General features: G+C 47.5%; 1 protein-coding gene across 2 annotated transcripts in view; it reads left to right on the forward strand.

The window, feature by feature from the left end:
- The window catches only part of CABLES1 (Cdk5 and Abl enzyme substrate 1), a 101,450-nt gene that overhangs the window by 35,748 nt on the left and 41,217 nt on the right, over positions 1 to 24,485 (forward strand). For both annotated transcript variants that reach the window (XM_020881758.2, XM_070452738.1), the window contains exons 2-3: positions 10,252 to 10,323; positions 17,381 to 17,473. In XM_020881758.2, the coding sequence (XP_020737417.2) occupies positions 10,252 to 10,323; positions 17,381 to 17,473 (165 nt within the window). The remainder of the gene's footprint in view (positions 1 to 10,251; positions 10,324 to 17,380; positions 17,474 to 24,485) is intronic.

Genomic DNA, 24,485 nt, shown 5'->3' on the forward strand with positions numbered 1-24,485 from the left:
AACAACCGTGTAAATGCACACACAAGTGCACGCATGCTTCTGGGTGCACATGTCTGTTTCATCGCACTGCGGTGCAGCTCCCAGCCCACCCACCTGCATGGTGACTTGACTTTTGGGGTCTCACCAGTTCCTCCCGGAACCACCATCTGACTGGGACCTGTCTGGCTCCTGGCTTCTGTTGGACTTCTTCCCTGACGTTGCTTCAGGGAATGCCTCTATGTCTTGCAAAACCTGGTGTTCTGTCCTGTCCAGCTCCCATGAGGCATGTATGTCCATCCTTGCTGAGTTTACCCTTGAATCTCCTATGCTAGACCAGCTGCTGCTTCTCCAGGAGATCCTCTCCCAGTTAAATCCTGGCTTTTGTCTGAGCTCACTAGTGCCCTCCCCTGCCTCCCACACGCTCCACACCTGACTCAGGGCACCCTTTTCACAGAAATACCTGGATTTGATTCTTTAGATTCTGGTTCCTACCCAGAACAAACGTGAGTTGGCCCCACACTCCTTGAACTGATTCTTTTCAATCAACAGGCCTCTTTCCTTTCTCGTATGAAGCTGATTTTTTTTTATTTTGAGTGGTCTTTTTATGGCTCATGTCTCCTTTCCATCCTCACCCTGTCCTGGCTTGGGCCCCCCTGTTCACCCTCCATGGGTATCTGGCATGTTCTTTTGAAGGGCACTGTTGTTTATCTCATCAGTCACACAAAGCCCAAAACCTTTCTGGGTCCTGAAAAAACAAAAACACCTGCTCTTGGTTCTTGTTCTGTACATTTGGCCAACTTGCTCCCTCCAGCTGCAGGGCCAGGCCCTTCCCTCCAGGATGGGGTGGCAGGAGAATCAGAATGTGGTCCTGTCAGCTCGTGGCCCTGGCCAAGCCCCCCACCCCAATTCCCTGGGACCCCAGGAATGCCCCCAGGAGACCTGCTTTCAGGATGGCCCCTTGTGCTGTGTTTGCTCTGACCTCTGACGTCAGAGGTCTTAGTCCCTTTTTTAGAGGAGTTTGAACTTGTTCCCAGAGAGAATCATTGTGGATCTTCAAATTAGGGAATGACATGATGGAAAGGGGATTTTGTAAGATCAGCAGGGCCCAGTGGGTAGGGTGGACTGGGAATCTGAGGTGTAAATACCTGGAGAGTTATTAAACCCTGCCCACAAGTCTGTCTGTGCATAGCCCTCCATGCCAAGATGACCTCACACCTTGGTTTGCCAGGTTTTGGTGAGTCTGATGAGAACCTTGAAACAAAAGTAGACTCGGACAAGCTGAGTGCCTCCATATTCCCTGTAAACACTTGGAGTTGCTTTGTTGACAGGAGTATAGAAATGTGGCAACAATATACAGAGCAAAGTAAGCCAGAAAGATAAAGACCATTACAGTATACTAACACATATATATGGAATTTAGAAAGATGGTAATGATAACCCTATATGCAAAACAGAAAAAGAGACTCAGATGTATAGAACAGACTTGTGGACTCTGGGAGGAGGCGAGGGTGGGATGTTTCAAGAGAACAGCATTGAAACATGTATATTATCTAGGGTGAAACAGATCACCAGCCCAGGTTGGGTGCATGAGACAAGTGCTCGGGCCTGGTGCACTGGGAAGACCCTGTGGGATCGGGTGGAGAGGGAGGTGGGAGGGGGGACCGGGATGGGGAATACATGTAAATCCATGGCTAATTCATTTCAATGTATGACAAAAACTACTGTAATGATGTAAAGTAATTAGCCTCCAACTAATAAAAATAAATGGAAAAAAAAAAGTGGCAACAAGAACTAAATACGTTTACAGATGACGTATGTGTATCCTGAGTGTGTGTGTATGCTCAGTTGCTCAGTCACATCTGACTCTTTGCAACCCCATGGACTGTAGCCCACCAGGCTCCTCTGTCCATGGGATTCTCCAGGCAAGAATACTGGAGTGGGTTGCCATTTCCTTCTCCAGGGGATTTTCCTGACCCAGGAACTGAACCTGTGTCTGCTGCAGCACCTTTTTTGGCAGGCGGATTCTTTACCACTGAGCCACCTGGGAAGTCCATCTTGCTAGTAGCCCCACAGTATTATTAGGTCATTTGTTTTCTTCCCCCTTTGTGTTAATCTCTTTCACAACTAGAATTATTTTACTTGTTTCTTGTCTGTCTTCCTGATCGTAAATGTGAACTCCATGAGGGAGGGGACAGTATTTATACACTGCTGTCTCTCAGCATCCAGCTTGCTGCTTGCTATTTGATATTCCATTAATAAATAAATGTTTGCAAAAATATGAAATAAATGGATGAATTTTTTAAACATAGAAACAGATCTTAATTGAACAAGCTGATTGGCATCTCAGCATATTGATTTCAATGTGATTCTTTGCCCAGCTCATCAACTAGTAACTCTTAAAATGTAGTCAGATTCAAAATCAGTTTCCTAGCCTTTTTTTTGGGGGGGGGGGGTGTCCTGTTTCTGGATCCACACAGCTCTTCTTTTATTAAAGATGATCTATTTTCTTCCTTTGCAAGAAAACCTCCCATGAGCCTCTGGGAGTGTGAACATAAGTATTCTGAGGGTGGATCTGACTATACATGCATTATGCTGCCACAGGGGAGAGGGTTTTTTTCCCTGCTCAAGCAAACCAGCCATGCGCTCTGCCTAATACCCCTGCAGGGCCTAACTGGTCCAGGCCAGGGGTTCTGCAGTCACCCCAGCCTAGTGGCCTGGCCCAGCCAGACTGTGATGTCAGAGTCCCCAGCTCTCCTCTGGAGTTTCTTCCACAGTCTGACAAGCAGCTGTTGCCACATGGGCAAGCTAGGGCCTCACTTAGTTCCATCAGCACCTTTGCTGCGAGACAGATCGCTTTAGATCCGTGGAAAGCAGAACTGAGCATGCGTCTAACGAACGCGTCTTCAGGCTGAAGCCAGGGCCGTTTTGCTCTAAGACTCTGTAGCTTCTGTTGAGAGGTGGCAGCTGGCTTCTCTGCCTTCATCTGTGAACACGTATGTACTGGTGCAAAACAGTTTGCTTCTTCAAGGAGCACAATCTGACAGCTTCGGCTACAGGAGCATCTGGGATCTTGGCTTTAAAATTTGCCAGATCACGACCAAAGTCATCCCAATTTAGATGCTGAGTCTGGAGCTCGAGCTCCTGGTGCTATGACCCCGACAATCAGAAGCCGTGTGAGGGAAATGAAGGAAAGAGCAGTGGAACATTAGCACTTGACCTTGAGAGCCTGGTATTCGAAAGCGAGAATTTTCACAAAAGCTGTATCAATGAAAGTATGATTCTTGGATTCATAGGGGTTCTTCTCTTTATGGCTGGATGAAGTAATAAGCCCTCTCTGATAGGTGAGATATGTTGACCAAGGGATGGGATCTTATGACATTTTGCAAAGGGATTCCCTACCTGCTAAAAAGTCCATCTCTGGGACTTCTCTTGAGGTCCAGTGGTTAAGAATCCGCCTTCTAATGCAGAGGACTTGGATTCGATCCTTGATCAGGAAACTAAGAGCCCACATGCCTTACAACTGATCTCACATGCTGCAACTACTGAGCCTGTGTGCCACAACTAGAGGGAAGCCCATGCACCAGAGCTAGGGAAGCCCATGTGCTGCAGCTGAGATCCGATGCAGCCCAGATAAATAAAAAGTATATGTCTGAAGGGGCTTCCCAGGTGGCTTAGTGGTAAGGAACCCACCTGCCAATGCAGGTAGATGTAAGAGACGTGGATTCGATCCATGAGTTAGGAAGATGCCCTGGAGGCAAGCATGGCAACCCACTCCGGTATTCTTGCCTGGAGAATCCCATGGACAGAGGAGGCTGTGTATATATATATATTTACATTTATAAGTATATGTGAAACTAGGAACAAGTCTGAAAGGACACACACCAGATTCTTAGAGGGTGCTCTCTGGACCTTGGAGTTTGCAGGTCATTTCCTCAGTTTCTACTTCATTTCCTGATTCGAATTTTTTTAACAATGAAACATATTACTCTTACAGTCAAAAAGCAGGGAGGAAATGAATGTTTAATAAATTTAGAAGAATTCCATATTAAACAGATCAGGCCTTCTACCTGCACACTGCTGGGCTGTGCTAGGGGCACTGAACCTTCTCCCCATCCCCCCTCCCTCTCCTGCAGCGGGAGGATCTTCTGCCATCTACTGCTTCTCGCTGTAGTGAGTCTATGGGATGCTTTCTGAGGATGATTTCTGGGCCCTAGTGATCAGACTGGGATCCGGTGGATTGAACAGAGAAGACCCAGTAATAACTGTGTATAGAGAAGCCTTGAGTGGAAGGCCAGGAAAATGCTCTCTGGGAAGATTCCCCAAACACCCACCTGCTGAGTCCACACTCCAGGAGTTTATTCAGCTGGCCTTGATCGAGTCCCTGCTGTTGGCTAAGTACGCTCCACCCCTGAACCTGCACAGGTGAGGGGAGCGAGCGCTTCCCTGAACAGCTCACTGGAGGGAGGGGCCATTTTGTTTTTGCTTTTTATAATTAAGTTTATTTATTTTTAACTGAAGGATCAATGCTTTGCAATATAGTGTTGGTTTCTGCCATGCATCAACATGAATCAGCCATAGGTATACACATGTTCCCTCCCTCCTGAGCCTCCCTCCCACCTCCTCCCACCCACTCTCACCCCCTCTACATTGTCACAAAGTTCCCTGAGTCATATAGCAAGTTCCTGTTGGCTATCTATTTTACATACGCTAATATATATGTTTCCATGTTATTCTCCCTGTACTTGTTTTGGTTTTGTAATTTTTCTTTTTTGGTCACACTGTAACGTATGCAGGATCACGATTCCCTGACCAGCGATCAAACCCAGGCCCCCCTGCAGTGGGACCGTGGAGTCTTGACTGCTGGACCACTGGGGAAGTCCCCTGGAGTGGTCGCTTTTTTTCCAACGGGAAGGAGGTGGTCAGTGTGAGAAGGACACAAGTAACAAAGCAAGTAAATTACAAGTGTGTGGGTGCCTGGTGAATGCAGGGAAAAGTTCTTTGTGTTTGGAGGTTTTGGTTGGGGTTTTTTGATCATGCTAACTGTCTAGATGGGTTTGAAGTAATTACGACCTCAGCTGGCACAGCCCCTGTGTAGCCGAGCAATCTGTGGGGCCCTCATGCTCCTCATTGTTGTGCCGTCCAGCGGCCCGCCTTACAGCTGGGAAGGGGATTCCTTACCTGGGGAGAACCAGAGCCACACAAGATAGCGATGTGTTGGCTCAGGCGGTCAGGGTCCCTTCTTACTCTCAAAGCTGGAGTTTTTCTCCCAGAGATTGTGAGTGTTCCCTGGGTGCAGCCAGGATGGAGAGCATTGATCCAACCCGACTTACTTATTGGACCAGGGATCACCTTCCTTATCCCCTGTTGGTCCTAAATCAATGGCCATTGCTGTCCCGGGTGGAGCCCACTCCCTGACACTGGATTTGGGGCCGAGCCGCTGCCCTGGGTCACCCCATAAAGGAATTACTCTGGGCCAGCGGGACCCAGGATGACCCTGCCCTGGCCTCACTGGTCAGCAGGGACATCAGTGAGTCCAGCGTCCACTTTGTTGAGGCGCCACTGCCAGGACTCCCAGGACTAGGTATGTCTAGATAGACAAATGCATCATGGATTGCATTTCCTTGCCCCAGCAGAGTCCAGCCTTCAAAGGATAATATTCTAAAGTGAGCCTGGGGGCTTTAGGGAGGCTGACTCACCTATGAGTGTTGAATGGGAACCACATCGGCCTCAAAGGTGTTGGTGGTCAGTGTGGAGGGACCCAGATAATAGTTGTCAGACAACACAGGGGACCCTGAATTCTGAGGACTCAGCCATCCGTGTAGTGATGTCAGCGCAGAGTGCTTGAGCTGTTATTGAATGTCTGCTTGGTTAATAAGGGGGCATGCTGTTTTGGTCCAAAGCTAAGTATTCCTCATCAGTCATTAAAATATGCAAAGACCTCTGCTTGTTAACTGTGCCCAATGGTTAGGAGTCTGCACAGTCATGGACTTGGTTTATGAGGCAGACTGCAGTGTGAAAAGTGCCTAGTGAAGGCTGGCACCTATTCTTAGCCTTCCCTTCTATTTGGGGCTGAGGATAGAAGGCAAGGGAAGAGGTTCTTACACAGCCTGGAAGGATGTAGCGGGTGGTAGGGGGCAGAGATGAGCGACCACCACAGGGCAGACCCTTTGTGGCAGGAAGGGCAGGGATCACGTCTTCGTTTTCCTGGTGCCATATGACAGTTTCTTTTCTTTTTTTTTTCACTTTTTATTTTATATTGGCGTATAGCTGATTAACACTGTGATATGCCGGTGGACAGCATATCCACCGGTCATCATGTATACGTATGTATGGGTCTCAGCCATACATATACACGTATCCGTTCTCCCCCAAACCCCGCTCCCATCCAGGCGGCCACGTAACACTGAGGCGAGTTCCCTATGCTCTTTCGCGGATCCTTGTTGGTTATCCATTTTAAATATAGCAGTGTATACATGCATATGATGGTTTCTTTATAAGGATCCGTGGTAGTTCCTTCCAAGCTCTATATATGCATCTCAAAGAGTGTATAGCTTGGTTCTGTTCATGAAGACGGGAGGCACGTTTGCTGAATTTAAAGGAACAGTTGGGCATTTGAGTTTTGGATTTTTTTCCCATTAAGGAATCCAGACCTTAAAAGTGCCTCTGTGTGTGTGAGAGAGAGAAAGGGAGAATTTATAGCTGTTCAACTCATGAAGAGAATATCTGATTTAATAGCTTTTAGAAAACAAATCCTTATAAATACGTAGAAAGATGTATCCTAATTTGATTATTTTTCAAAGAGCATGCTGGCTGTGGCTTTTAGATTAGGAAATTGTCAGATTGTGTGCTTGTGGGAATGGACCTAGTTTTCTAGGGTGAAACCCAGGTCTGAATGCTGGACAGGAGCCTCTGCGCCCCAGGGTGCCCCGGGGGGCTTCATGTGTCCCCTGTGGGTTCCCTTGGCTTTTGCATCTGGAATACTGGTCTCACCATTTTTGAGGTGGGAGGAGGGGCAGCCCCAAATGCCAGAGGGGCTTGAGGGATTGTTAATGGAATTCCCTGCTGGGGGTCCCACAGATTCCCCCTTGAATATGAGCTCCTTGAGGACAGGAGTCAAGCCGGGGTCAGCTTTACAGTCCCAACCGGCCAGGCTCGCTGTTGGTGTGGTCGGGAGGGTGGGCAGAAAGCACTTGCCTGGCCTTTGCTGCAATCTCAGTTGTATCTTTGCTGCCCAGGGCTGACCTCAGGGCTTCCTGGTTGACCTCTGTCAGGATGATTGAAGGAAGGGAGAGCTTGAAGCTGTACAGTCATGGCAGTCACCCCGGTTGCAGGTTGAGCCAAACATCAAATATCTGTTCACCTGTCACCTGATGATGCTATTCTAGAAAGGAAGGCTTGGAGTTTGATGGAATTTGTTGGGATTTTGAGGATCCGAAATCCATACACTTATTTCTGCCTGTGAATAGGTTTTCTAATGACAATCTAGAGGTGCATACCTAAAATAGTATTTCACTTTTGATTTAAAAACTCAGAACATTATCCAGAAGTAGACAGAGTAAATTACCATTTTAATCACAGCCATGGAGGAAATGTTGGTATTAAGTGAGAAGCAGCACACAGAAGTGTGGGGACACTAATTTTATGGGTGGCCGGTGTATCAGCACACGTGACACCAAGTTAGTTCTGCGTAGAAGGAGGGGTAGGAGTGGAGGGAGCAGGTGTCCCCGGTTGACTCAGGCACAGGGTGTTTGGAGCTACCTCACCACTGGCTGGGGTTGGAGGAGCTGAGAGAGCCGAGCTGGCCCCAGCCAGCTGAGCGGGGAGGGTGGTGGGTCAGGGTGCAGCCCCAGGGGCAGGAACTGGAGTGATAATGAGAACCCAGGAGTTCCTGGTCACGAACTGTCCTGAACCAAGGACTTTATGTCTCTCTCTTTCTTACTTTCTCTCATCTCCCCATTTCATAGATGAGGAGACTGAGGCTCAAGGATTAAGAGGTTTTCTAAGGTCCCAAAGCTTCCAGACTCCAGGATTGATATCTGAGTCTGTCTGCCCCAGCACACATGCTCCTTGTAGCATCACACCATCCCTTGGGTGGGGAGCTTGGCGACGCCTATCTCTGAGAGCTCTGGTGGCTGGGAGTGCGACTAACTAGGCCCCCATCCCAGCCTGTGACTACATTCCAGCCAGACCTGGCACCCGGAGGAACTGCATCTCAGTGGATGAAGTGGACCCTTCCTTCAACCAGAGGGTCACAGGAGTCCTGGTGAGCCGAGTCTGCAGACCCATGGGGCTGCATAGAGAGGTTCTGCTTGCTCAAGAATTGGCTTCCTTTCAAATCCCCACCTATGAAATCAGTTCTCCAACCCCTCAGTTAAGACCAGCATCTCCCCAAGGCCATTGCCTCCAGTCTGGCTGACTGTTGGAAATCTGGCAACGTTAGAGAAATGGAAATTCAGTGTAAGTTAACTGCAGAGTAAAACTGCATATCTTACAAAAGGTCATCATGTCATGAAGACACTGAAGGTGATGTCGGAGTGCTTCTGGTTCTCACATGTGGACGGACAAGGGTCACTGGAGAGAAAAGCAGGGAGAACGTGCTGACTGTTTTAGAAAGGACTTGATGTCAAAATATGAAGATGGGACTTGTCTGGTGATCCAGTGGCTAAGACTCCACACTCCCAATGCAGGGGGCCCAGGTTCAATCCCTGGTCAGGGAACTAGATCCTGAATGCCGCCTTAAAGATCAGAGATCCCATATGCTGCAACTAAGACCCGACATAGCCAAATAAATAAGTAAATATTTTTTTAAAAGATGAAGACAGGCTCTGAGAAAATCGATGAAGCCCTCAAACGGTTTGCAAAAATGACCTTTCTGATTGTCTTATTAAAAATAAAACGTGAAACAAAAAGGTAGCCACGTGGTTGGTCAGGAACAATACACACAGAACAAAGCAAAAAGCATTTCATTTTTTTCTTTATGAGAAATTAGACCTTTGTTATAATTGCATGTTCTTAACCTAAATGTTGTCAGGTGATATAAAATAGACTTATCCTTCTAATTTTAGTCCTTTCCAAGGTAAAGACTGAATCAGATTTTTTTCTGATCTCCACCATCCCCCACCATCAGCCAAATCACCTGTTGTACTATGAAGTGATGGTCTTTGTTCAAGTGGATTTACTGTGAAATTGCCAACCGTCACCCAACCTGGTCCCTGTGTCAGATATTCTGAGTTATCTAGGACCCATTCTTATTTCAGTTGGTCAAAAGAAGATTAAGGAGGTTTGGGCAGCTGGTTTTCAGTTCTTTAGTATCTAGAAAGCATTTGTGTTTTGCCTAGTTATGTCCTGATATATATTCTTAATGGTCGCTGAGAAATTCTCCCAGGGGAATGATGTCATCTGTGTTTCTAGTTGCTTTTGAAATCATGGCCATCCAGAGACCATAAGTTTTGTTTGCTTTTGTTTTTCATCTTTTGGCTGTGCCACAAGGCATGTGGGACCTTAGCTTCCCAAACAGGGATGGAACCTGAGTCCCCTGCATTGGCAGCATGGAATCTTATCTACTTGACCACCAGGGAAGTCCCTGAGACCATAAGTTTTATTTATTGCCTCCTAATGATTTTGATATTTTATTTAGTATGGTTTTAAAATTTAATATTTATCAGGTAAAGCTGGTTCAGATCACTGATATTTCAATATTTAACAGTATTTTAATAGTAAAAACATATCTAATGCTTTAGAAAATGTGCACGCAGTACCAATGGGCTTCCCAGGTGGCTCAGTGGTAAAGAATCCACCTGCCAATGCAGGAGATGTGAGTTCAATCCCTGAGTCAGGAAGATCCGCTGGAGGAGGAAATGGCAACCCACTCCAGTATTCTTGCCTGGAGAATCCCATGGACAGAAAAGCCTGGCGGGCTACAGTCCATGGGGTCTCAAAAGAGTGGGACACGACTTAGCGACTGAACACAGCACACACACAGTACCAAACTTACATGCAGTAAGAGGCACCTTGTCTGGTTTTGTTATTTGGCAGCATAAAATGTCTCCATCACGCCTTGTTTCTTCCCAGGGAGAACGTCAGGATTCAGCAAGGCAAGATGGGCTTGGCATTCAGGGCATAGTCCGGGAACATGACAGCCTCTTAAAGACACCTTTTGTCTGATTTTTTTTTTAATAGACTATTTTTTAGAACAGTTTTAGCTTTATGGAAATTCCTGATTCATTTCATGATGCAATTTTAACACCTAGATTTTTTTCCCTTTCTCTGCAGACGTCGCCTCATCTCCCAGCGATCATCCTTGGAGACCCTGGAAGACATTGAGGAGAACGCCCCTCTACGGAGGTCAGTTTTCTGGTTGCGTTTATGTGTATGTGGATGGCCTGCAATACAAGAAGGAGGCCAAAGTTTGCTCTTCTTTTCCAGTTCTTGATTTACAGAATTAAATTCTGAAAATGACAATCTGACCCCCAGACTCAGTTTGGAAACCCCAACCCTTTGGAATATTAGAAGGAGAGCACTGTGAAATCCCAACCATGTACCAGAATAGCCCAGTCTGCATGTGAATTCGGGTGCTGTGGCCCTTTCTTTTTGAAAATGGTTGCTTGATGGAGAAGAATGCATCCCTGTTCTGGCTTTCCTAGAGGGGACACAGGCATTGCAGTCTCCGACTCGGTTAACAGGGGCCGCTGCGCTCCTCCACGGTCAGGTGGTGGGGACAAGGTTAAGGCAGCTGTGAGTGCTCCCTCCGGGCTGAAAGCCTTCTGTGTCTCCCTCCAGATTAGAAAAGTGCTTTCAAGGCATCTTTTTTTTGGCGGGGAGTGGGGGCGGGGGGGGGGGGTGACAGCAGTTGCGGAGCTGTGCCTGGCTTCTGACTGGCAGCTCTCCTTCCTCTCATCTGTGCTGGGTCCCCCTGGCCCTCCTGGAGGGCAGGGGACCCACACCACGTCCCCCTCAGTCCTCACTGCAGCCCCAGCTGGGCTGGCCGGTGGAGGAGTGGCTGAGGGAAGACGGGGTCAGCCCAGGGGGCCAGGGCGGGGGGCGAGTAGGATGGGATGCTGTGGATTTACCGGGGATGCTGGCAGGCTGTGAGGGGGCGTGTGCTCTCACACCCTCACACAGCTCCTCGGAACCCACATTTTCACCCGTCCTGCTTTGACCTCTAGCCAGGACTCGAAAGTCCCTGGCTCGTCCCTTTGAGCCTGGAGGGTGCTGAGATGGAGGGAGAGTCTCCCCCTGGAGCCGTCCCCTTGCCTGCACAGAGCCTCATTCTCAGGCCACAGGTCATGTCCACGACCACCTGCATAAAGCTTGGAGCATAGACAGGCCTAGGATCTGCTCCGAAGCATTCGTGACTGTGAATCTCGTCACCGATATCATTCTAAAGAGAAAGTCAGGGCCAGACAGTCAGATTTCCACTTTTGAGGGCTTTTTGAAAACGTCCAAGGGACTTCCCTCATGGTTCTTTGGCTAAGACTCCATGCTCCCGATGTAGGGGGGCCCAGGTTTGATTACACAACCAAGACCTGGCACTGCCAAACAAATAGTCAATAAAATAAATATTGAAAAAAAGAAAATGTTCATAACTTCTGGGACCACGTTAGGCTGATGGCATGTGGCTGTGATCCACGTGGCCCAGGGGCAAGTGTTCTTCTGTCCGTCTCTATTAAGTGGCCTAAGTCAATCAACGAATGCGGAGGAGAAACATCCTCAAGTGGCACCGAGTGGCTTCGGCATTTGAGCACAATTGATGCCAATCAGCGAACAGAACTGCAAAGGCCCTGGAGTTTGGAGAGGCTTCAGGAAGCATGGCCATTCGAGCAATGTGGTAGCTGTGACCAAGGCAACCAGGTTAAAAAAAAATCTCAGGCTCTAAATGTCACCTCCTCAGGGATTCCTCTGGTAAAGAGGGGGCAGAGGAGGAGCTGGACGCTGTTCCTGGTCAGGTACCCTCTCTCAGCATCGCCCAGGCTGGTCCTCTGTCCTCTGGCTCTCAGGCCTATGATGGCACAAACGCTCAGGGTAAAAACAGAATGGCTGATTTGCCTTAACTGTAAATTCATCCAGCCTCTACTTACAGAGTGCTATACTTAATTTCCTACAAATCTTGTGTAAATAAAAAGTTTAAAAAATAAGTAAAAATCAAGGGAGTTGGGCAGTTTAAGAAGTCTAGATTTTCCCTAGTGGACTTTCCTTAATTAAAAAATTTCTGATGTTTACCATTGAAACAGACAGAGAAATCAAACTCATGGTTATTGAAGGAGGTTGTCTTGTTGTTGGACATGCCAAGTCATGTCCAACTCTTTTGACTGTAGTCTGCCAGGCTCCTCTGTCCATGGGATTTCCCAGGCAAGAATGCTGGAGTGGGTTGCCATTTCGAGCTCCAGGGGATCTTCCTGACCCAAGGATTGAACCCATTGGCAGGCAGATTCTTTACCACCGAGCCAGCAAGGAAGCCCCAAAGTGGGTATGGGAGGGATAAATTAGGAGTTTGGGATTAGCAGATACAAACAACTATGTACAAAGTCAACAAGATCCTATTGTGTAGAGCACAGGGAACTGTAGTCAGTATTCTGTAATAAGCCATAATGGAAAAGAATAAATACACACACACAGATATATATGTGAATCACTTTGCCATATACCAGAAACTAACACAAAGTTGTAAATCAACTATACTTCGACAAAAAAATTCTGATATGTACTTAGAAACTTGTTCCTAAGAAATAAAAATCGCAAAAGGGGCAGTAGTTTGGGAGTCAGGGGATTTGAATTTTTGGCCCCATTCTTATACTAACTGCCTGCATGGCTTTGGAAATTCATTTACTTATGTGGAGGCCTCCGTTTTCCCACCTGTAAAATGGAAGGGATAAATTGACTGATCTCTGAGGTCCTTACCAGCCTTTCCATTCTGTGAAATGAAAATACCAGTAATGACGCCAAAGTGTTTTGGGAACTGCGGGGGTGGAAGGCTATTAGCCCAACTTGCTTTTAAAGTCAGCACTCAGAACAAACTGCTCCAAGGCATCTATTAAAAACCTTTTGCATAATTAGGTGTATCCTGTAATCAGTGCTAACAAGAAAGAGCTAATCTTTCATTAAATTAGTTTTTAATTTAATTCCATCCTAATTTAATTTTGCGTCACTTAAAATGTATGGTTTTAAATGGGTATTTACACATTAATGCAGGTGGTTTTGAAATTAGTTTCTTCCGTGCTTAACCTGCTTTAACCTGAGTGCTCTGTCTTCCGGTTTCCTTGGCAATTGTTGCCAACGCCACAGTTCTCTTAAAGTGTTTCTTAGGTCGGGGGTGGTGATAGATGAATGCTTTAAAAACACACACACACACAAGACAACAAATAGCTTGCTGATCCAAGGGCTAGATCAGTAGCATTGTTGTTGTTGTGTAGTCACTCAAGTGTCCAGCTCTTTTGTGATCCCATGGACTGCAGTGAGCTAGGCTCCTTCGACAGTGTCCACGGAATTTCCCAGGCAAGAATACTGGAGCTGGTTGCCATTTTCTTCTCCAGAGGGATTTTCCTGACCCAGGGATCTAAGCTGCATTGGCAGGCAGATTCTTTACCGCTGAGTCACCGGGGAAGCCCTTTGCAGTTAGAATTGTATGCTAATATAGAAATAAAGCACCTCTTCAGTTATCTTTTGGGGCCTTTCCCAGGTGGAGCTAATGGTAAAGAACCCACCTGCCAATACAGGGACGCAGTTTCGATCCCTGGGTTGGGAAGCTCCCCTGGTGTAGGAAATGGCACCCTACTCCAATATTCTTGCCTGGAGAATCCCATGGACAGAGGAGCTTGGCGAGCTACAGTCCACAGGGTCACAAAGAGTTGGACACGACTGAAGCGACTTGGCAATCAGTTACCTTTTTAAAAGTTCTGCTTTTCTCTTGAACATCACAAGTTAGTTGCTTGTATCCACCTTGAACTCCAAGACTTGAGCCTTAACCGTGAGAGCCTTTAGATTGGGGTTTTCCACATTGTCTGGTGGTCACCTGGTCTCCCAGAAATAAGAACCCAGGCTGTCTGTTAGGTGTCCAGAAAAACCTCTGTTCGGCTCCCACAGGTGTGGCAGCCATCACCCCCGGCCCGGTCCAGCCTGTCTGGGTTGAGGGGTGCCGCCTGCTGTACCATTCAGTGATTACCAGTGCCGACACACACCTGTGCCCTTTTGCCAACTTCCAGCTCCAGCTGAAGGCTGAAAGATTTTGTGTCTAAATCCGAGGGTAACAGCACCTCTTTCTGCAAGCATGGAGACTGGGAGCAGCTCGGAGCCATCGGAAGGCATCGTCACAGTCCAGCTCTTAGCCTACCGCCCTCATCTAGACCTGGGGGCCTGGAAACTCTGCATCTGGTTGGGGGCAGTTGGGGCCGGGGGGGGGCACGGGGTAACCATGTAAGGATGCTCCTGAACTCCTGTCCAGAAACCAGTGGGAGCACGCGTTTATGCCTTCAAGGATCCTCCTCTCTCCAGTGACTACATATTTCTAGAACTTTCTGCCATGTGTTAGAGAGACAGTGGGGGACCTTAAGTGGCCTGCAGACTCTTAACAGTCATTCTGGGGGTAGACCTGAGACCCTTCAAGGTGTTGGGTCTGCTTCTGAGTGCGGCCTCAAGAAGGCAGAGTGAGGCTGTAGCTCCTTGGACCCCAGGAAGGCTGGATCTGGGTTTGGAAGCTCAGAGTAGGAAGGGGGACCGGTGAGTGTCTTCCCTGATTCAAACCCTTCCTGAGGTCCACAGGAAGCATCTATAGAATGCCCTCAGGCAGGGCACTGCCTGTCTTTACAAGAATCTATTTGAAACCAAGACATCAGGACTCTTAACCAAGGCTGCAGGTTTTCTTTCTTTTTTTTTTTTTTTTTAATACTTTCTTGGCCACATCGCTCAGCAGGTGGGATCTTAGTTCCCCAACCGGGGATCAGATACCCCACACCTCATGGATTGGAGGCTCAGAGCCTTAATCACTGGACCACCAGGGCAGTCCCAGGGCTGCAGTTTTAAGAGTATAGGAGGCAAATAGTAACAAAATATGCACCCTTTGTAGTTAAAAGTTTTAATAATAATCACAACACTTGAAATGTGTATATGAATATTTACATGTGTGTACATATGGGCCTTCCCTGGTAGCTCAGACAGTAAAGAATCCACCTACAATGCAGGAGACCTGGGTTCAATCCCTGGGTCAAGAAGATCCCCTGGAGAAGGGAATGGTTACCCACTCTAGTAGTCTTGGCTAGAGAATTCTGTGGACAGAGGAGCCTGACAGGCCGTAGTCCACGGGGTCCCACAGTGTGGGTTTCCCTGATTGCTCAGACTGTAAGGAGTTCACCTTCAATGCCAAAGACCTGTGTTCAAGCCCTGGGTTGGGAAGATCCTCTAGAGAAGGAAATGGCTACCAACTCCAGTATTTTGCCTGGAGATTTCCATGGACAGAGGAGCCTGGTGGGCTACAGTTCATGGGGGTTCCAAAGAGTCAGACACAACTGAATGACTAACATACACACACATATGTTTGGACATGAACTTCTGTATTTGAACATGTCACTTGACAGTGTATGAAGCTCTGACAGAAATCTTCACATGTAATTCTCACAAGAGCTCCAGGGAATATTACTACTGATAGGTCACTAGGATTGGTAGTGAGTTGGAGTGGATGCTGGCAGGGCCACTCGAGGTGTGGCCATGAGCTGTGGACACTTCACTCCGGTGACGTGGACATGACTGGCAGGGGTCTTCCTGCCTCTAGACCCAATGCCCAGGAAACCCCCTTTCCTAATGAAAGTCACCAGATACCTGCTACCATGTCATTGCTTTGACCACTCATTCACTTCACTGTATTTTTTCCAAGATAAATTCTATTTTAAGGTGCTGTTCTTATGGGGAAAAAATAAATAATTTTCAGTGCTCCCTAAGAAGGGTCTTCTAGGAAGATTGGCCCTTACTGGAGGGCGGATAAGGGGGTTTCAGGAGAATGTACACCCTGAGGTCTAGACCGGGGCCGTCCCCTAATTTCCCTTCAGGCCCCTGCCTGCGTGCGTGCTATGTCACTTCTGTCGTGTCCGACTCTTTGCGACCCGCCAGGCTCCTCTGTCCCTGGAATTCTCCAGGCAAGAATACTGGAGTGGGTAGCCATTCCCTTCTCCAGGGGATCTTCCCAACCCAGGGATCGAACCCACGTCTCTTAATGTCTCCTGTATTGACAGGAGTGTTCTTTACCATTAGTGCCACTTGAGAAGCCCCCTTCAGGCCCCTGGGGGAGAGTAAAGATCAGAGCTGAGGGGCAGGTGTGTGACTCTGAACATTCCTTAACCCTCTGCCCCTCAAAGGGGCAGCCTTCAGCTTTACCTTCTCTTTGGGTCACCTTGCTACTCCCTTACCTGAAGCCTCCAGGTTCAGAACTGACTGAACTCAGGTTACAGCCCAGCTCAGACATTCACTGTGGCTTTGGGAACCTGGGCACCACTTCTTGGGACCCACATCTGATGTGATCCCAGAAACCAGCCTTCGGGATCCATGGTCAGAAAGGTTTAAGTAAACAAAAAATTTTGGCAGCAAAAATCCAACTAGAGAGGACATTGCTCCCTTTCTCAAGACAAGTCCAAACTTCAGATTCTCATTTGTTGGGATTTTGCTTTTTATCCTAGCTGTTGTTGCAGTTATGTGTCTTAGAATTTTGCCAGGTAACTTTGAAAAAATATACACAAATAAAACCTCTCTGTTCTGTTATTCCTGCAGTGCACGCACATGTCATATATTCTAGGGAAAATTAATTAGAATCCAAGTCAATTTGTTCAACAAATATTTATTTAAAATTTATCTAAAAAACCAAAAACAAACAGCCACTAGGCAGGTCTCTGATTCTCATTCAAAGTAAAGCTGTGACTTCCAAGCATAGCCATGCTGAGTGTTGAGGCAGTCGTCCAGGTGATTCAAGCCAGAATCCTGCTATAGAAGAAAAATGCTTCAGGGTTGTTTTTAAACTGAATTTGCCAGTGTTTTTTCCTGCCTCTGAATTCGTTGAATTTGCAGTTTTCCGTTCCCGATACCCGTGTTGATACGGGAAGATTCTTTTTAAGATGACAGGAATGAATAATGTCTTTGGAATCCACGTAGGTTATGTTATTGCAGTTGAGGACAATAGTTTTCATTAGCTGGCTCTTCAGAGCCATATAAATTCTTATCAGTATTATCAAGGAAGTTGTCTGTCTGTTGGGTGGTTTTTTTTGTTTTTTTGTTTTTTTAAGCTTCCTCGCTTCCAGCCGCAAGGTCCTCGTTATCCTTGGGGTGACTCAAACCACTTGTCTGGTCTTTCCTTCCTGTCTTTGTGTGGAGATGTCTCAGCTATCCGAGACCAACTGACTGTTTTTGAAATGGCTTTGTTTTTCAGATGTCGAACTCTCTCAGGTTCCCCCAGACCAAAGAACTTTAAGAAGATTCATTTTATCAAGAATATGCGGCAGCATGATACCAGGAATGGCAGGTACCGTACTAACTGAAGCTTTGGGAGGGGGCTGGTCCCGTAGGGAAGAAAAGGGGGATCCTTTGCATGGCCAAACCTCACGGAGTGAAGCCCACTGTAAAAATGAACATGATGTCATGTAACCTTCCCAAACAGACCATTCTTTCCACCCCTCTCCCGCCAGAATCATGCAAAGAAGTCTGTAGAAAATGCTGCTCTCTAATGGTGACCCAAGTCTTGGTTTTTTTAGACTAAAACTGAATTTTCAATAGTACTGAAATATATTTTTATTAGGAAACTTTGAACAGAAAAACAGGTGAGTTTTTTTTGCGAGGGTTTGTCGGCATTTCTTTTTCTGCTTTGTTGGGTTTTGTTTTCTATTTTCACCAGGGTTCTGTGCTCTGGTCAGTAAACATCCTGCTAGATCTTGGGCCTAAAGTCGGGTTTGGCTCTCTCTCTATGATGATGTTCATTAAGAGAGGAGGATCCTGATTTTGCCAGCAGATTCGTCCCGGGCGCCAGTTCAGACTCCTGGGCCAGCTGTCTGGGAGCATGTGTTTCTCCATCAAAGAGTTGTTCTTTGGGAAAACTCTATTAAATGAAAATTATGGTTAACATGTATATGTTGTTGTTCAGTCGCTCGGTCGTGCCCAACTCTTTGCGACCCCATCGACTATAGCACTCTGGGTTTCCCTGTCCTTTAACGTTTCCCGGAGGTTCCTCAAACTCATGTCCGTTGAGTCAGTGATGCCATCCAACTATCTTATCCTCTGTGATCCCCTTCTACTCCTGCCTTCAATCTTTCCTAGCATCAGGCCCTTTTCTAATGAGTTGGCTCTTTGCATCAGGTGGCCAGAGTATTGGAACTTCAATTTCAGCATCTGTCCTTCCAATGAATATTCAGGGTTGGTTTCCTTTAGGATGGACTGGTTTGATCTCCTTCCAATCGAAAGAATTTGCAATATGATCTTGGTATTAAAACTGTCCTGGTGACAAGTGGACATGAATCCTTGTTGCCAGCGTTGATTATGATTGAATGGTGAAGCCTCATGGTAGTGCTGGGAATAGGGCTCTAAGACCCCTTGGGATCCCTGAAGCTCTGTTCCCTGGGGGTGGCTCCTCCTCTCTGATATGTGACCTAGATCGTAGCTAAAGACACGTCCCAGAGTGGAGTTACTGCCACAAGCCCATTTAATCTACTGATTTTCAGAAGCTCATATGGGCCCCACTAATTTTTTCTAATCTATAACAAAATGAAAATTGCTAAAAACTTAGACTCATGGCATGATTAAGGCCCAGCATCACTATAATTTAGTGTAAAATACACGGTACAACCTGAATAACTAACACTAACAATTACAGTTTGTAAAGACTTCTTTTCTTGAAGTTTTTAAACCTCTGTTGAATAGAGAACACAATTTTATAGCTATTCAACAATTTCAGAATGGCACGATTGAATTCTCCCGTCAAATCATTTTTAAGTAGTCAGTATGTATTCCTATTTTAAGTACAAAGCTTTTAGTTAAAATGAACCCAACTGTCATCTGTGAAATAGAATACACTCTGGGTTTCTTTCTCTCACCCTGACTCTCACTGTCACAATTACTGTGCCTTACACATTTAACCACCATATTTTTCTTTTCTATTGCGTCTTTTACTTACTGAATCCAAACCTCACTTGTACCATTTTTAGTATAAATTACTCATCATTAATTTATGTTGGTGTTTTTGTTCATAATCTCTTGAACCATAAACAAACATATAAAACCATGAGTTCTTAAATAAAATCAATGGCAAAGCCAAAAAGTGGGCCAAATTAATAGTATTCCCCACTTTTCAATGCTGTTGAGGATACAGAGTCAGATAATCACCTGGCATGGTTTGCAGTGAGTGTTGTATTAGTTGCTCAGTTGTGTCTGATTCTTTGCAACCCCATGGACTATAGCCCGTCAGGCTCCTCTGTCATGGAATTCTTTAAGCAAGAATATTGGAGTGGGTAGCCATTCCCTTCTCCAAGGGATCTTCCCAACCCAGGGATCGAACCTGGGTCTGCTGCACTGCAGGCAGATTCTTCACTGTCTGAGCCACCGGGGAAGCAGTGAAGGGATGTAGGTAAAAGATTTGGACTAATGGGATCACCAGTGTCGAGTGTGTTCGGAAGATGCCTTTCCTGGCACACCTTTGACCCAGGAACAACAGAAATAGCCCAGAAAGCATGCAGTTGCTGGTAGTCTCACTGGGGAATTTTCAGACAGAACCAGGAAGGACTTTTAGCTCATCTGAAGATCTAAGAACTGGAATTTCGGGCAGAAAATCGAACCCTCAGCACTGGCTATAAACTGTGATGACAGCCAGTCCTACCTGTCCAGGTGAGAACTGCTTTTTATGTGCCAGCGAAGATGAAAGGGCTGGAGATGCATCCTTTAGCAGGGATGGACCATTCTTAGATAGATGAAAGGAAGAACTCAGGAGGACACCAGGAAGAGCCTAGAATTTCGGAGGTGACAGAAGGAAATTGGGGTCAAGAGCTGATGAGTGGGAGGAGAAGACCCAGCCTTTTGAGAAGGGCGAAGAGAGGTCCCACCGTAGCCGGGCAGCAGGCAGAGCACGTCCTGCTGAAGGCGACCAGGGGCAGGGCTGAGCTCAGGGCAGCAGTGCTGGGTACCAGGGGGCCTGGGTGTGCTCTAAGGAGGGAGGGACTGGGAGATGGCCCGGGTGGGGGGGTCTCTGATCCCCCACCTCAGGCGTGCAGGGCACACACACAACACCACACCTACTGCTTCTTGCAGCTCAGTGTTGAAGCCCCTCGACTCAAGTTCCTGCCATGTTGGGAGGAAGGAGGCTTTGCTGAGAAGCCTGGAGATGGTCATTAAAGAACTCAAAGGGGGACTTCCCCGAGGGTCCAGGGATTAAGACTCCATGCTTCCAATGCAAAAGACGAGGATTCGATCCCTGGCTGGGGAACTAAGATCCCACGTGCTGCACAACGCATGCGTGCTCAGCTGTGCCCAGCACTGCAACCCCATGAACTGTAGCCCACCAGGCTCCTCTGTCCTTGGGACTTTCCCGGCAAGAATTCTGGAGTGGGTTGGCATGTCCTTCTCCAGCAATGACATGAAGTCTTTAAAAAAAAACTGTTCACACATGTGTGAGCAAACTATTTGTCGTGGTAGAAAGGAGTCCAGGGCCTTGTGTCCTGGCGTCTGGAGGGGACCCTTGAACATTCTGAGGATGGTCAGTGGGGGCTGGGAGCTGCCGCTTGGTTAGTAGAGAAGAGCCAGTCAGTGTCCACTGTCATCTGCATAAGGACGTTAACTGGAAGTGAAGACAGAGCTCGGCCCTCCACAGCCTTGAAAATGACAAACATTGTGAGGCCAGCGGGTGCCAACAGGGAGCTGATTGCTGGCCAGGTAGAACTGGGTCATTGGAAGGTGAGCATGAAGACTGATGACCAGCCACCGGCCAAAGACACGTTCCTGTCCAGTGACCCTCATGGTCCTGTTAGGACAGGACCTCTCCTCTGGGTGCTTCCAGCCTCAGGACTCAAAATGTTTGAGGGCCATGGGAGACAAGAGCTATGGCTTCAAGTGGGCATCACCCTCCCCCAAACATTATTTCAGGTCCTTTTGAAGTCATCTGGTTTTCGAATGTCTGCCTTGAGGAGAGTCGATGGCTGTCACACACACTGGAAGTGCTCCCTTCCTGGGTCTGCCGTGGGAATCATTGCCTTCTGCACAGGCAAAGAAATACTTTTTGCAGTGCGTGGACTGGTCTGTCTCATCCGTTGACAGAACTTTTCAAGAGACTTAAAAAGATTTGAGATAGTGGACAGAGATGTGTGCCAGAGGGTAGTCTCTCTAAAGTGCGAACTCAGTAGGAAAAACAAAAATATAAAAGATTCCAACACCTTTCATCTGCTTTGTAAAGTAAGATGTTAAAAAAAAAAAAAGTGCAGTAAGTGAAGTCAAGTTGTCACTTCTCATTTTATACTGAAAATTGTGGAGGAAACTAGGCGAATGGGTAATAACTAAATTAAAACCTTGTTTGTCATCTCATCAGTTCCGATCTGTCAGCTTCGTTTAGTTTGAGAGATGTGTTGGAGGAAGTAGCACATTTCAAAAAACAAAACAGCTAGTCACCAGCTCTGAACGGGCCTTCTAGAAAGCAGAAATATGTCATCATCGCCTTTTCTCCCTGAAACAAAGCCTTCTGATTCGATAGATGCATGGCATCTTCTGCGAGACTCCGTGAAATGTCTGCTGCTTCCCCAGCATGCTTTTCTCCTCCCAAAACTTTTGTTTTTTATTAAAAGACTAGACCCCTCCATCCCCGGCAGCAGTAGGCTGGAAGAGAAGCATCTTTATCAGTGTCATCATCTGTGTTTATAACCAATTGTCAGCAAAACCTCAGACCTAAAGGACATTGAGTGGATAGACTTGAAGGAAGGGGAAGCAAGGGTTAGTCACTCAGTCGTGTCTGACTCTTTGCAATCCAATGGACTGTAGCCCTCCAGGCTCTTCTGTCCATGGGATTCTCCAGGCAAGAATACTGGAGTGGGTTGCCATGCCCTCTCCAGGGGATCTTCCTGACCCAGGGATCGAACCTAGGTCTCCTGCATTGCAGGCGGATTCTTTACCACTGCACCACCAGGGAAGCCCTGAGGAAGCCTTTAGTAACCTCCAGACCTCACTGAGACTTCCTCTTCTGCCACCAAAGTGTCTCCCAGAGCTGTTCTCAAACTGATCCATTGATTTTCCTCTGCTTCTTCCCTGGTTCTCTGAGCCACCGGAGGAAGGAGAAGCCGGACCATAGCCACCAGGGACCAGCTGGGGCTGGCACTGGCTCAGCACTGCATGCAGGGTTTATTACAGTCTTATTATCCATATTTCTTGTTTGTTTGTTTCCTTAATTAAGGGTTTTGTTTTGTTTTCTGGCCATGCCTTGAAGCATGTGGGCTCTTAATTCCCTGACCAGGGATCGAACCTGTGCCCCCTGCATTGGAAGCCCAAGAGTCTTAACCACTGGACTGTCAGGGAAGTCCCTATCCGTACCTCTTTAAGAAGAACAGTAGGTATGCTGGCTTTTTCTGTGACTCTGCCTGACGCTTTTGAGAAAATGATTTTCAAATGTAAGCAACCATGGTTCTCCTGAGCAGATGTATTAATACCTTGCTGAAAAGCACTCAGCCTGAGAATGCTTGTTGCTTCTTTCTAACCAGTTTGATTTACAGGAAATAAAGTGAGTCACAGAAAAAAAAACAGTGTAAGGGGTTGGAGAGGGTCTTCTCTTGGTAATTCTGTCTCAACACTGCTTCATGAGAGGGCCTGGGAGCCTGGGAGAGACCAGACCTTGGTCTCCACCAGTGGTACCCGGCCGTCTGAGAGGGAAACCATCATTAGGGCTGGTGGGAGGCCCAAACCACGCCCAGGATTTGGATGCCAGTGCTGTCCTGGAAGAGCAAGGATGAGAGGGCCCCAGAGGGGACTTCTGTGACACCGCACTCAGCTGGCCTTCCTCCTATCATTCTCTTGGGCTGGATGATGTCCCCCCAAAATGCTTATGCTGAGCCCCAACCCTCTGTACCTCAGAATTCGACCTTATTTGGAAATAGAGCCGTGGCAGATGTAATGAGTTAGGAGGAGATTGTGCTGGGGGAAGGTGGGCCCCTCATCTAATGACTGGTGTCCTTATTAAAGGGGGACCCTTGGGGACACGTGCACACGCGGCCTTGTGAGGGCTCCTGTCCTGAGGAGCTCTCAGAAGCTGGGACAGATCCTGCCCTCAGGGGGAGCCTTGGTCTCCACAGGCATGAGATGACTGATTTCTGTTGTGGAAGCCACAGCCAAGGCGCAGGGCACACGGGCTGCTTGTTACAGCAGCCTCGGCGAACTCACACGCTCCCTCAGTCTCTCTCGCTGCAGTCTCACGGGCTGTCACTTCCTCTCTCCCATCCCCTCTCCTCACTGCATTCCCAGCCCTGGGGGTGCTCACCCAGCCATGGCTCAGTCACCATCGCTGTCGTAACTGCCCCAGGCCCCCGAGCCCCAGGTCCAGCTCTGCTAAATTATTCACAGTAACTGCTTGGTTAAGGGGAAGAGGTCAGTAAACAGTGGGCAGTGCAAATACTCACAAAATGACGTACATAGTTTTCACTTTTGGCCACACAAGTATGTGAGATCTTAGTTCCCTGATCAGGGATCAAACCTATTTCCCCTGCCTTGGAAGCTCAGAGCCATAACCACTGGACCACCAGGGAAGTCCTAACTTAATTGCTTTAAATACCTCGGATTTCATTTCAGGCACGCTGGCGATCAGCCATTCCACAGGTGTGTGATGCCAGGTCCTTCTGTGCGTTGAGGCTCCTGAGCAGAGTGAGCGGTGACGTTGACCTCACGCTATCACTGTTCACACAGTGCTCTAGAGAGCGGCCTACCAGCCTGAGCTTTGGGCGTGCCGTGGTCGTTGGTTAAAGTGATTATCTACAGCGGGGAGTTGGAGACCATGGTGCAGCAAGCAAGGGAAGTCAGTGAAGAGAGTTTCACTGCACATTTTGTTCCTTCACTGGGTCTTCTGCTCCTCCTGTCAGCCTGTGTGTCTGCTCAATCCATCAGTAGTGTCTGACTCTGCAACACCATGGACTGAAGCCCACCAGGCTCCACTGTCATAGGATTTCTCAGGCAAGAACCCGGATGGATTGCCATTTCCTCCCCCAGGGGATCTTCCCAACCAGGGTTCTAACCCGAATCTCTTGCGTCTCCTACACTGGTGGGCGGGTTCTTTACCACTGACATTACCCGAGAAGTGCAATCCAGTATGACCTCATACCAACTGATCACATCTGCAGAGACCTTTTCCAATACAGCCACAGCCACAGGGATTAAGACCTGAATATGTCTTTTGGGGGAACGCGGTTCAGCCCACAACACCAGCATTTTTAAGTGTGTTCTCTCTTGCTTCCTTGGCCTGTAGAGAGTGAAATACAGAATTTGAGCATGTGCTTCTACACGGTGTCCAGTACCCACCATGGACCCCT

Source organism: Odocoileus virginianus, chromosome 22 (genome assembly GCF_023699985.2).
Source record: "Odocoileus virginianus isolate 20LAN1187 ecotype Illinois chromosome 22, Ovbor_1.2, whole genome shotgun sequence".
In the NCBI taxonomy this organism is placed as follows: domain Eukaryota; kingdom Metazoa; phylum Chordata; class Mammalia; order Artiodactyla; family Cervidae; genus Odocoileus; species Odocoileus virginianus.